General features: G+C 38.4%; 1 protein-coding gene across 8 annotated transcripts in view; it reads right to left on the reverse strand.

Annotated features, from left to right (window-relative positions):
- stau2.L (staufen double-stranded RNA binding protein 2 L homeolog) overlaps window positions 1–14363 on the reverse strand; it is a 144383-nt gene that overhangs the window by 53261 nt on the left and 76759 nt on the right. For all 8 annotated transcript variants that reach the window (XM_041565484.1, XM_041565488.1, XM_041565487.1 and 5 more), the window contains 1 exon segment: window positions 9072–9379. In XM_041565484.1, coding sequence (XP_041421418.1) covers window positions 9072–9379 — 308 coding nt within the window.

The following is a 14363-nucleotide window of genomic DNA, read 5'->3' on the forward strand; positions in this document are numbered from 1 at the left end:
CAACAAGTTTTATAAATAAAATGAAGTTTTCCAAACTCAGTCCGTTTGTGAATCTGATGACTGAAGCGAACTCCGTCTGCCATCAAAATCATACTGGACTGTCTGAAAACCATATTAAACTGACTGAAAAAGCTCGGCACAAAACGTTCTCCAGCAGGGCTGCACCATGATGTGGCTGAATTATAGCCAAAGGAATGCTATTGTTCCACAAGCTGTCCCGAGGAATGAATTCTTCAGTATTAAATTATGGTTTTGTTTTCATGTTAGCAGATTAACCAAGTGATAAATCAGTGTAATTAAAAAGTAAAAAGCGGTTAGAGCAGAATGAAAGGAAATCCAGTCTAGTTAAGAAAATCTTGTAACAGTCACTTCCACTTATTAATAACTATTAGAGCGAAAGCGGTGTGAGTGTTTAAAATCCAAGATTTGCTTAAAGTGATAAAAATATCAGCAGGGTCCAGGAAATCACAAGAGAAAAACATGACTTGAAAGGACTTTCTGGCCACAACAGAAGGGCTCATTTTTTGAAGGCAATGCTTTGTGCAAAGTCTTTTCCCACAATACAGTGTCCCCCCCCCAAAAAAATTACCAAATTATTGTGTGCCTAAAAACCATGCACAACAACTCTTCTGTGATTCCTAAAAGAGAACAAAATTAGAGGAAATGCAGATTTTGCAGGTGTGCAAGGTAATTTATGTGTGTAGGCAAAACCCCAATAAGTTAAGACCTTTGAGTGCAAGATTGCAACTCCTCAGAGCAGGCAGAATGGGTGAACTGCTGGTCCCGAAAGATTCTATGGAGCATGTATTGGCACAAACTACTTATCACAAGTGGTCTTCATGGAAGAGCTGCGACCAAAAAGATTTATTTTAGGCAAAAACAAAGTCTAATGACTCAACTAAACACAAAATACAAGGATAATGGTGCATAAAAATGGCAGTAAGTGCACTTGACTGATGGGTCAATATTTTAAAGAAGGCAGGTTGTCTGACAAAGGTCTAGTGGTTCAACTAGACTGCAGTCTCTTGGGTTCAATCTCCCTTTCGACTGCGTGCCTTGTGAGTATTTGCCTTCTGATAACACAGGGTGATTTTTATTTGTTTGCAAGGTTTCTTTTTTTTCACAGTATTTATTTAATCTATTTACAACACCTGTTTATCAGTTTTAATTCTCAATAAAAACTGTATCAAGGGTGTTTTGTAAGGAAATGTGCTTTATTTTATTATTTGATTGAGTTCCCTAACTTAGTTTCTTTCCATTTCTCCAGCAAGCTCTCTTAAAGGAATTGTTCAGTGTAAAATTAAAATCTAGGTGAATAGATAGGCTGTGCAAAATTAAAAATGTTTCTAATATAGTTAGTTAGCCAAAAATGTAATGTATAAAGGCTGGATTGACTGGATGTCTAGCATAACTATCACTCTTTTGGTTTCCACTGATTGGTTACCAGGCAACACATGGATCATAACTGTTGCTCTTGAATCTGCCCTGCATGATAAGAATCAATTGCAAACTCACTGAATAGTTATGTCTCATGTGGCCCCCCCTTAAGTTCAGTTTAAATATAAAAATTGGGTAAATAGATAGGGGATAGGCTTTACAAAATAAAACATGTTTCTTATATAGTTAGTTAGCCAAAAATGTAATCTATAAAGGCTGGAGTGACTGGATGTCTAACATAATAGCCAGAATCCAACTTCCTGCTTTTCAGCTCTCTAACTCTGAGTTAGTCAGCGACTTGAAGGGGGGCCACATAGTACATAACTGTTCATTGAGTCTGCAATTGATCCTCAGCATTCAGGTCGGATTCAAAAGCAACACTTATGGCCCATGTCCCCCCCCAGCAGGCAACAGTGAAGCAGGTTTGGGAATGCATTTCCACAAATGTATTTGCTTGAACACTCACTGCTGAGATGTACAAGCAGATTCCAATTCACTATTTAATACCATGATAGTGGAGTTTGATTGATTCTAAATTAATTTTTTCAGTATGACAATGACCTCAATTACATGGAAAGTACAAATAGTAAAGAACTATCTGCAGCAGAAGGAATTGTGCAACAAATGGTATGGCCCTCATTATCAAGACAATCTGGTATTACTTGCAGAGACAGAAGTAAAGGTCCCCATAGACGCAAAGATTTCTCTTGCCGAACGACCGATTTTAGTGAAGTCCGACCAATCCTTCGAAATTATCGTGCGGTTAGTGGGATTCGAACGATCGAACATCTTACGATTTTTCGGCCGACATCTGTCAGGAAATTGATAGGCCAGGTCAAAAAATCTTTGTGGGTCCCAGTGCAATCTATCTATGTTTGCAGGGACAAGCAGGCAGCTACCCTAAGTTTTCCGGGCAAATTGGTCTTTTTAGTTGATGGACAATTCGTACGATCGTTCCGAGAAAATCGTGGTCTCATGATGACGATCGGATCTTTAAAAAATCTCAACATCTATGGCCAGCTTAAGACATTCAAAGTCTGCAGTGAAACTATGGCAAGTTCTCCAGGATGTCTGGAACCTCAAGAGAATGTACTTTACAATATGGTGCAAACGTTTTAGGCACTCAAGAACAATTGCTGTAAAGTGAAAATCTTTTTAGGTTTACTTCACTTTCCAGGAAGTTTATCGATTAATAAAAACTATTGGGTTCTCTAGTTCTTTAAAGATAACTTAAGAGATAAAAGAGCAGTGAGAATGCTGCTGACTGTCATTCATTTTGTTATCTTACACAAGGAGATCAATATGTAAGTCTGGCTATATGATATTACACTGCAAACATGAAGAAAAAGGGACATAATGCCCTACAATTCTTCTGTGATGATAAAATTGCGTTTAAAGCTTTCAGCTCCAGTTGCAGGAATAAAGAGCATGGAGCCAAATTCACACAGATCAACTAGGACTCTCACGGGGTTGGAGAGGTGGGGAATACTTTTATATAGCAATATTGCTTTAAGCATGCAACCCTTATGTTGCTAGACTATAGCTTCATAAATGCCTTTAACTCTTGATACAGTTTGCCAAAAAGCCTCTTATTTTAATTTAGTTTCTGAAACTTTGGCTCTTTTTTGGTCGTCAATGCAGGAGATCAAAGAGAAACGCAGGACTTTTTAATAAAAAGCCAGGACTGCGGACTGAGCGGTCACAATCGGGACAGTCCCCCAGAAAACAGGACAGTTGGGAGGTATGAGCTTATACTCCCAAAAATGCACTTGTTTTATGTGGAAAACTGGCCACAACTACTCTGTTTAAAAGATATAGCAAGAATTTTGGGTTATCTCTTTTAAAAATACGTTTTCATAATTTATTGACTACCTAAACAAATAACAATTTTGGATACAAACAGTTGGTAATCAGGCTCAGGCAACCAAAGATTTTTCGTCTATGAGATGCAGAGTTGTAAAGTAAACGGTTGCTGGTTACATTACAGTTATATTATTCCTCATCTTGGAATTCAAGTTGTAAAAATTATGTGCTAAAATCAACATAATCACAAGGAAAAATTACTTTTGCAAATTATATTTAAACACGGTTTCTTTAATGCCCCTATTCTCTGATACAGAGCCCATAGCCGAGATTGAAAGATGATAGCCACCCGCACTGCTTGTCTTTCGTCTGGAGGCTTCAGAAAGAGGAAATCAATAGATAGGACTCGACACTGTGAAATTAAAGCAAAGCCTGATATATCCTTTGTAAATGTCAATTACCTCTGTCAGTGAGAGTAGGAACACACAGACCTGGAAAAGGAAAAACCCCAGGAATAAATTCCACTTTAGATGTGTGCATAGTGTGAAAGGCTGGCACTCTTGGATTTGTGACATCTGCTTTTCAAGGAAAGAACGAGTCCCACCGAGAGAAAACAAACATAGTAAGTGGTACTTTCCAAGGGATTATCAGTTATGTGAGCATCACACAAAGAATGTAAATATTTTAATTTCTTGTTCCAATGACCGGCACAAGGGACTTTTTCTTTTATTTACTTACACTGAGGTTCAATTTTACTTTCCTTTTCTATCTGCTTTATTTGCCAATTAGTATTCATTATGACACGTAAAGAAGGGTTACTTGAGCTGATGCCATTGGCATATTATTATAAAACACACAAAAGCCATGAATATTCTGTAAATGATATCCTTATAAATGGTGTTAACAATGTCATTGGTTATAACGGGTACTCAGTGATTAGTAATTAGTCACATGGCTCGTTAAAACTAAGACATATTTATAAGCACTAGCTATATCCTTATATTTTACATTAGGAGGTTTATTAATCCCTATATAATTGTCAGTGTAAACAGAGTGGAGGTATATGATTATGCAGGATGCGATCTGAAGCAGAGTATAAAGGTGGCCATACATGCATCGATATTATTGCAAGCAACAAAGTATTAACTGATCTGCTGCGCATGTGTATGGTGGGAGACCTTGGCTATTGGTCGTCTCATCAAATCGGCCAAAACATCTGCAAAACATTAATGCTGAATTGTCGGGTAAAGGTAGAATTCCATTGTTTCTCCCTACATATATGACGAGTCAACTCTTAACATTGAGAAAATGAGCAATCTTTCCCACAACCAATGGTTGCGGGAAAGAACATAATTGTACCGTGTATGGCCACCTTAAATCCTATGGCATGCCACCCATTATTAGACAGGCAACCTTGTGTACCTCATCCTTGGAGAATGTCCTTCAGCTCATTTTTATTTCCATCAAAGGCCGTTAAATAAACCTACACCATATGGCAGTATCTATATCTAACTGCTGTGAGAATGAACCCAGGGTGTTAAGGTTATAGTGGTAAGAATCGAAGTTTTTTAAGATTTTTGGACCATGTGTGGATCGTCCAACATTTTTCGTACCATGGCGATCGGTTGTTTAGTCGATCGGACAGGTTAAAAGATTTGTCGGCTACCGCTAATTTCTCTGCATGTATTGCCTATTGCATGTATTGCGATATCAGTGGGAGCTTGTCACTAGAATTTGTTGGACGTAGCTTTCGTACGATTGCTGTCACGGGCAGTATATTGGCTGATTTGCTCTTTTACTACTTTATTTAATCTGAATGGTTAGTTGCAGGTCGGAAGACTGGAACAGACGTTCGTTCATCCGATATAGCCTAATAATCTGCACATCTATGGGCAGTTTTAGGCTTTTAGACCCCTAGGAGACCCAGGCCAACATTGCTTTTTACCACTGTTGTAATAAGGCTTTAAACACCGGTAGTCAAATCAATCCTTGTCATCCATGAAAACAATGCCTAAAGGTGGCCATACATGGACAAATTTAAGATGCAGATTTGGGTCTTTTAGAAGTTTGCCATCTTATGTATGGAACCCTCCGACAGACAGGTTTTGGCTAGTTGATGCGGTCCTTGTCCAGTTGATGTCTATTCCCAAAAGGGGACCTGAACAGCTGAAAAAAAATACCATGTATAACGCCTAGCTCTCAGTCATTTCTTCCACAAACACGTGGATCAGGTCTTTCTTATGATTGTGGCCAGGAAGCACAGTATTTTACTACCCTCACTTAAAATACAGCTTGCTCCATTGCTTGTCTCTTTTGGGTCACCCCCTGCAAAGCAAATCTAAGTATCACATTAAAAAGACCTACATGCTAGAACATAAACTTTCTCTTTCATTCAAGGAGAAAATATTAAGGAGTGATATATAACACAATGAATGTGTCAAGGAAACATATGTTTGATTAGTGTCCCTCAGAATCCTTAACTGGCGTGTCGAGTTCTCAGCAGTGGGCAACGCTTTTATTGTAAAAACCCACATAATATTGAAACAGCCGCAGTTAGTTACTGAGCATTAAATCTCAAGTGCCAAAGAGCCTTATCTAAAGTATTACTACTCAAAGTTGGGACATCAGCACTTACTCCAAATAAAGTAGAATAAAATAATAGTCTTTATTAGCAGGGATGGGCGAATTTGACCCGTTTCGCTTCGCCAAAAATTCGCCGCCGGCGAAATGTCGCAGACGCCCATTAAAGTCTCTGGGCGTCAAAAAAAATTTGTCGTGCGGCGAAACTGTTTTGACGCGCGTCTTTTTTTTTTTTTTGACGCACACTGCCATACGAGTCTATGGGCGTCATTTTTTCGGCGAAAAAATTCGCCCATCCCTATTTATTAGTTCCACTTTGAAAACAGTTAAGAGGATCAAGACCACAAAGCCCTGTGTATCTCTGCTCCTGGATAAAGAAATTATCACGAATCTCACAAATATCTGGCTTCATTAGCACAAGCCATTTGCATTGAGTTTGTCATTACTAGAAGGTGCCACGTATTACACATCTTCTCCAAAGGTGATAAAGAGTATTGTGTTTATATTTGACATGTTATAGTCAACAGTAAACCGATAATGAGAGTTTAACACGGTTGTGCCTTTTCAATTACCTTAAACCTCTATTTAAGGCGTAGTTCATCTTTAAGTTAACTTTTAGTATGTTATAGAAAGGCGAATTCTAAGCAAGTTTTCAATTTTTTTCCCCATACTTCTGAAATTATTTGCCTTCTTCTTCTTCTTCTGACTCAAGCTTTAAGAAGGGGGTACTGACCCCATCTAAAAAGCAAATGCTCTGTAAGGCTATAAATTATTGTTTTTGCTACTTTTTATTACATATCTTTCTAGTCAGGCCTCTCCTATTCATATTCTAGTCTCTTATTCAAATCAATCCATGGATTCTAGGGTAATTAGGACCACAGCAACCAGATTGCTGAAATTGCAATCCGGAGAGCTGCAGAATAAAAAGCTAAAGAACTCAAAAACCAAAAATATTAAAAAATGAAAATCAATTGCAAATTGTCTCTACATCATACTAAAAGTTAACGAAAAGGTGAACAACCCCTTTAACATAATATATTGCAATTGCCCAGGTCATCTAAAGCTGTCAAGCCACCCTTATCTATTGAGAGAAAACATATTGAGAGTAAGATCAAGGGGCTTACTGGGGTTTAAATTAAGAGTTTACATGGCTCTTCCCCAATTTAAAAAGTTTAGTGATTCATTTAGAAGATTTTAGGTAGACTGTTTCAACCTTCCCCATAACAGATCCAATACAACTACAAGACTTTGGTGTAAAAGACAGTTTAGTACAGGTGGTATCTGGAAACCTGTTATCCGGAAAGCTCTGAATTACAGAAAGGCGTCCATTTAAGCAAATAATTCTAATTTTTAAAAAATTCTCTACAGTAACAAAACATTACCTTGTATTTGATCCTATCTAAGATATAATTAATCCTAATTGGAGTCAAACAATCCTATTGGGTTTATTTAATGTTTTAATATTATTTAGTAGTGTTATAATATGGTGGTCCTAAAGATCCAGGTCTCAAGCATTCTGTTTAATAGATGCCATACCTGTATTTTTTTTTTTCCTTTGTGTATATGGTTTAATTCACTTGTATTCCAACAAGCATATCCATTCTAGCTGAATGTCCGATTCCCATAAATAACTTTCTCAGGTGTACATACCAAATGCTGAAGAAACTTATTTCATTCTTATAACACAGACAGCTTTCTGCAGGGTAAAGACTGAAGAGGAATGTAATTGGAACTCCCTTGTACAGAGCCATTTCCCACAGAGATTCAGTTCACAAGCCTGAGATGCAGCTCTGTGACTTCTCACAAACTCATTTTGCTCTTAAAAGTGCCTGGAACACTTGACTATTTGGTAACGCTGTTCATGCATCAGTAGCATGAGGGCAAGTGCAGGCTTATTGCCTGCGATTCTTAGTATATGTTTTAACCTAGTTTAATTACGAAGGTTTTCAGGGTTGTTTCCTAGTATAGTTGCCAGTCTTCATTTAAACCGTAACTGGCTGTTAGCATCTTGTGAAAATGATTGGACAAGTATATATTAGCAATAACCAAGGGGAAATATGCAAGGGGCAATATGAACGGCTTTATCTAGTAATAGCAGAATCTTTCAAAACAGATCATATTAGGGAGACTGCATTCTATCATATACTTCAACGGGGGAAACAAAAATTCCTAATGCTAACAAAGCTGGTTCTTGTTTTTTTAACATACATTGGGATACATGAGAAAAGTAGGCTGACAGACATAACTGGTTGGAGATATGGAAATAGGCTGAAAGATAAACATGAAAAACAAAACAAACAATTTCATTTATTTCTCTTTACATAAAAACTTCAGTGAGAATTTGTGCTATGGTTAAATAAGAAATTTCCTTTTTTTTTTTATTACATTACCCCATGCAAGTACTATTCTACTCAGGTCTTTGTATGACTATTCTACTCCGGTCTTTGTAGAACTCCACTTCTGAAGCAAGCAATAAAACAGTTTGCCTTAAAATCATACTGGTAGATGCATGTATGGATAGAAGGCATGTTCAGTGAACAAAATATCTTCAAATGATTCAACGGACCTGTGCCATTGACTTCTACATGACCGCGACAGGTTTTAGAGGATGTATTTTCGGATTCAAGCTATTTCCAGCTTCGGGGTATAGTAAATCTTGAATAATTTGAGTTTTCGGTTAACCTGAAAATTGAAGTTATGACGAAAATACCCTTGGAAACTTGAATTTTTATGGTAAAAACATGATGTTGTTACTTGAAGTCTTCAATCTGATTGTTTTCACCAGGGCCGGAACTAGGGGTAGGCAGAGTAGGCACGTGCCTAGGGCGCAAAGCTGGGAGGGCGACAGGCACCCTGCTCTGTAGTCTACCCCTTGTCCGGTCCCCTCTCTTCCCATCTTCTTGCGGTGACTGACACTTCTGCGCATGCCAACTGGTGCCAGCGCATGCATGCGCTTCAGCATCACCTTGCGCATGCGTGCCAGCATCAATTCACGCATGCGCACACTCAGCCAGCACCGTGGCCGGCCAGGTTGCTTAGGGCGTCTGCCTGGTCTGGCCCGGCTCTAGTTTTGACAACCTGTCAGTTAAAGTTTCTAACACTAATGTAGTTCAAATATGGCAGCCCACTCACAGGAACATGGGGATCGGATAAGTAATGTAAACTCATTGGTCAAATACTTTTTGTAAAAGAAAGTTTTACTTTTTGGTGTCAATATATCGTTAAACAAGGCCAGAGAAAGTTGTTCATACCTGAAAGCCTTGAATTCCTGCCAAATATTCAAGTTGTTTGGACGGCTGAACTGTGGAACTATGGCACATGAGGTTTTTCCCTGTGAATCCTATAGCTTCAGCAGTTGGGGAGGTTCCATTAGTCAGGAGCTCTCGAGCAATTGCAGCTGTGCAGCTCTGAGATATAGATGCACTGAAAAAGGAACTTGAGGCCTGATTAATTTCTTTCGATGACAAATAACTGACAGCAGGTGCAGGGACAGTTTTATTGCGGCTTGCTTCCATCTCTTGATAGACATCAGGAGAAAGATGGAGTATTCCCTTAGGGGCTGTGAAAGTAAGAAATGGTTGTTATATCTAGAGTTACAGAAAACACACTGAGATTTCAAGGTTACAGTAAAAGCACAAGATAATATATTAAATAAAGTCACTTAAATATAAAATGGTTTAAAATACAGATAAGAGTTCCATTAACATTTTAGCACAAGAAACTTTATATAAAGTAGTATGCTGTTTGGCGGGGACCATATACCATGTACATAAGTATTACCCTGACTATAGTCCACTTTGTTTCAGAAATTGTGGCGAAGGTCTGGTCCAGAATATTTACGTTATAGGTTCACCTTTAAGTTAACTTTTAGCATGTTATAGAATAGTCAATTCTAAGCAACTTTTCATTTAGTCTTCCTTATTTATTTTCTATAGTTTTTTAATAATTAAACTGCTAAAGGCCTGTGGTCTTTACTGCTAAAGACCACAGGCCTTTAGCAGTAAAGATCCTTCACAGCCCTTTAGCAGTAAAGATCTGTGTCTCCAAAGATGCCCCAGTAGCTCCCCATCTTCTTTTCTGCTGATTCAGTGCACATGCTCTGTGCTGCTGTCACTTACTGATCTTATGGACCCACTCACAATATACAGTACACATAGAATAAAAATGTCACAATATAAGGCTGATTAGTAATTAATACAGATAATCACTACATGGCAGCACAGAAACCAGTGCAATTAGCATCAGAATTTAATAATCAGCCCTGTAGCATCATCTTATATTACAGACCAACCTCATTTTCTGCTAATTTGCAACAACCCCTAAGCTTAGTTTCTCAACAACTGCTCAGAGCCCACTGAGCATGTGAGTGTCACAGACATTCCAAGATGGTGACCCCCTGTGACAAGTTTGAAGTCCTGAATCATTGCTGCTATTGAGAAGCTGAAACTTTAGGCTGATGCAAGTTTAGTATATAAAATATAGCATTTTTAGCCATATTAATTGTTTGAGTTTACTTCTCCTTTAATAATGTCCGTGTAAAAGATCCATTAAAAACTGAAAAAAGGGTTAATGTAAATTACTTAAAGGGGACCTGTCACCCAAAGAAATAGTTCCAAATCCTTGAGCAAAATAAAATTTACTTACACTATATATATATATATATATATATATATATATATATATATATATATATATATATATATATATATATATATATATATATATATATATATATATATATATATATATATATATATATATTTATATATTATATATATATATTTATTTATTAGGGATGCACCGAATCCTTTATTTTGGATTTGGCCGAACCCCCGAATCCTTTGCCGAAAACCGAACCAAATCCTAATTTGCATATGCAAACATTGTTTACTTTCTTGTTTTGTGACAAAAAATCATGCGATTTCGCTCCACCCCCTAATTTGCAAATGCAAATTAGAATTAGGTTCGGCCGGGCAGAAGGATTTGGCCGAATCCTGCTATAAAAGTCCGAATCCCGACGCGAATCCTGGATTCGGTGCATTATATATATATATATATATTTAGAATTTATCGGCACTCACCAATCACAAAGTCACTTGCTACACACACAGGTATGAGACCCATTATCCATAAACCCATTATCCAAAAGATTCCGAATTACAGAAAGGTTTTCTCTCACAGACTCAATTTTATTCAAATAATCCAAATTTTTAAAAATGATTTCCTTTTTCTCTGAAATAATAAAACAGCAGCTTGTACTTGATCCCAACTAAGATATAATGAATCCTTATTGGAAGCAAAACCAGCCTATTGGGTTTATTTACTGTTTATATAATTTTCTAGTAGACTTAAGGTATGAAGATCCAAATTACAGAAAGATCCGTTATTAGGGTTGCCACCTGGCAATAACACAATCACAGCAAGCAGGCAGGAGCCATTTTGTGGACACTGTTATTAAGGGAAGTTGTGGATCACCTCAATATCTTGTTTATGTGCCAGAATGGGGGAAGGGGGAATGTGAGGAGTGCAGTGAAATCTAGGAAGTGCTGAATGGAAAGTGAAAGTAATTGACTGCCCCCCTCTATGAGTGAGACATAGAAGCTGGACAGGCAATATATGATTGACAGCTCAGATATTTAAACACATTTATAACAAGTATGGATGTTTTTAATGAAAAAAAGAATTTAGATTTCATGTTTAATTTGCAGAGCACTTTCATTATACAACTTTGTATGTCTTGGTGCCAGGTTCGCTTTAAAAACTGGCAGATTTATATTTGGACATGGTGCACTGCTTGTGTCAATGGAAGAAATGAAATCAAGAGACTATTCAACAGTGACTCTAAAAAGTGTTTCATAAAAGATAAACAAGCAGCAGATGCCGTCTGTTTGATGTAACAATAACCAAAACAAAAATATCTGAATCAACCAGTATATTTCAGTATTTTATATGACCTGCCCAAGCATAAAAATAATGTCAGGACATAGTCTTGGAATTGGATATAATTCAGACTGATTAAAGGAACTGGCTTTCTTCTGCTACAGTCTTGTGTTACAATTGTAAAAAATGCAAAATGAAAAACATATTTTGCTTTGAACTTTTCTTAAAGTCGTTTTAATACAGTACATTTTTTTTTTTTTTTTTTTTTTACATGTAATCATTTATTAGCTTTCCTTCGTTCTCAACAGAGCTGTACAACAGAGTACTGATAAAAATAACAGATATCAACTCTTTGCCATGGGTTAATCTGGCTCATTCTGTTGTCACTTAGGGATTGAGGAGCCTCCTTTCTTTATGCAACAGTTCTGGTGTTGGTCAGATTTACACCATTTGTTTTCTGGATTTCAGGCTCTGCAACTTTATCTGAGAACAAACAGAACTCTAGAATGCCAGGAATTATCTTTCAGAAAAAAAATCTGTAATAATTGCCATGGTAATTACGGCAGATGCAAACAATTATTTTGATGCATTAATAGCCTGCTTGGGCCATTTCCAGGACCATTACTTGGTCTCCTGCGACCAGCTCATAACTGGCCCTTGCACATTTAACTTGGGGTGCAAGCTGACATGAAATAGACTAGAATGATGAAACTGCAGCTTGGCTGTGCTTTAAACCCCCCAGTGGGTGAGCGTCAGCCTCAAGGGTATTTCATGAAAATTTCAACAACGATCCTGGGCTTCCTTCCCAGAATTCCTTCTTCAATCTCCTAAAATAAAATTGATTTTGTGTAAAACTATAACCAATGAGGGACCACTAACACCTCGTTATGACCCTACACTAAGTTGCAAAGAACCTTAAGGATGTGGCCACACGGGCTGAATTCTGTGCTGCTCTCAGGCTGCGTATTTTTGCAGGTTGAGAGAATCGGATCTGCTCCGTGCAACTGCTCTATTGATTTGAATCCGAGGAAGGGGAGGTCAGTCCAAAAACACAGGAGGCATTTCCAGACTGGCCTCTACTTCTCTGTGTGGCATAAGTGGCTTAGGTTACTGGAGCAGAGGCACGGAGCGGATCTGCTTCTCTCAGCCTGTAAATATATGCATATATATGACAGAGCGGAGCCTTTAGCCACTGTGGCCCCAGCCTTAGGCTTTGGGCACAAAAGCATATTGCCCACTTCTAACCGCCTAATGAATATTAATGAGGTTGAGAGAAGCAAATGTGTATTTCAGGCGGATCTCCGCTCGGCTCTGTGTAGCCACATTCTTTTAAAAGAAGCACTGATTTCACTGCATCTGCTTCTCTCCATCTCATTAATATTCATTAGGTGAAGAGAAGCGGGCAATATGCTTGTGTGACCAAAGCCTTATAAGGTGGCCATACATGGAGAGATCCGCTCGTTTGGCAATGTCGCCAAACGAGCGGAGTTCCCTCCGATATGCCCACCTTGAGGTGGGCAATATCGGGCTGATCCGATCGTGGGCCCTAGGGCCCAACGATCGGATCCTAACGATGCCCAAACGGGCGGTCGGATCGCGGGACCGCATCAACGAATAGATGCGGCCGCGATCCGACGGGATTTTCTGTCCCATCCGATCGAGATCTGGCCGACTTTCAGCCAGATCTCGATCGGTGAAGCCCGTCGTGGGGCCCCATACACGGGCCAATAAGCTGCCGACACGGTCTGTCGGCAGCTTTTATCGGCCCGTGTATGGCCACCTTTATTAGGCTACTGCCACACCAGGCTGATTCTCAGCCTGCAAATAAACGGAGGCCAAGAATCAGCCCCTACATTTCTAGCAGCCTAAACCTGTGCTTGAAGCTGGAGTCACTGAGTGTATACTTGTTTTGGCACTGAAATCTGCTCTGTGTGAGTGCACCTGGGCAGAAAAAGTGGCTCTGGGTACAGTCACAGGGTTAGCCTGATGTTGATATGGCACTAGGGTTAGCAATTGTTGATGTGGCACTAGCCCAATATAAAAAACTGCTTATATTAGATGGTCAGAGTTTACCAATAGAAATGATAAAAATGCCTTGTGACACAAATGGAGAGATTTAAAATGATAAAAGTGAAGTTTTATAAGCCAAAAACGAAATTATTATTTATAAAATAGAAAAAGTGCAAGAGAACATGTATGTATGTAAATATACAATATCAGTATTTTTTTTTTTTTTAATTGGCTTGTACCAACATACTGTATGTTCTTGCAGATGGAAAAAGTTCCTCTAAACACTGGGCTCCTTCCAAAAGAAAAGCCTTTGATGATAAGAAATCTTTGCAAAGAACACATTTTATTCAGATGTTGTTTAAATTGCAGTTTGGGTAACACCTTCCCAAACATAACCAAGACAATTTAAAAACCCTCTTCCCACTGATCAGTGTGATATTCAGCTGATAAAACACTGGGAAGTCTATCAAAGAGTGAAAACAAAAAAACCCTCCCTCCTGCAGGTACAATACACATCTTCCCCCTGTGAGGTGGAACTGCTTCCAAGGGTGTGAGCCCAATTTGGTGTTCATTATGCAAGCAGGAACCCTGCCATTCTCATGAATTAGATGTAGAAATGAATACGGTACATGGACTCATTCACCCTCTACTGT

This window comes from Xenopus laevis, chromosome 6L (assembly GCF_017654675.1).
Source record: "Xenopus laevis strain J_2021 chromosome 6L, Xenopus_laevis_v10.1, whole genome shotgun sequence".
Lineage (NCBI taxonomy): Eukaryota > Metazoa > Chordata > Amphibia > Anura > Pipidae > Xenopus > Xenopus laevis.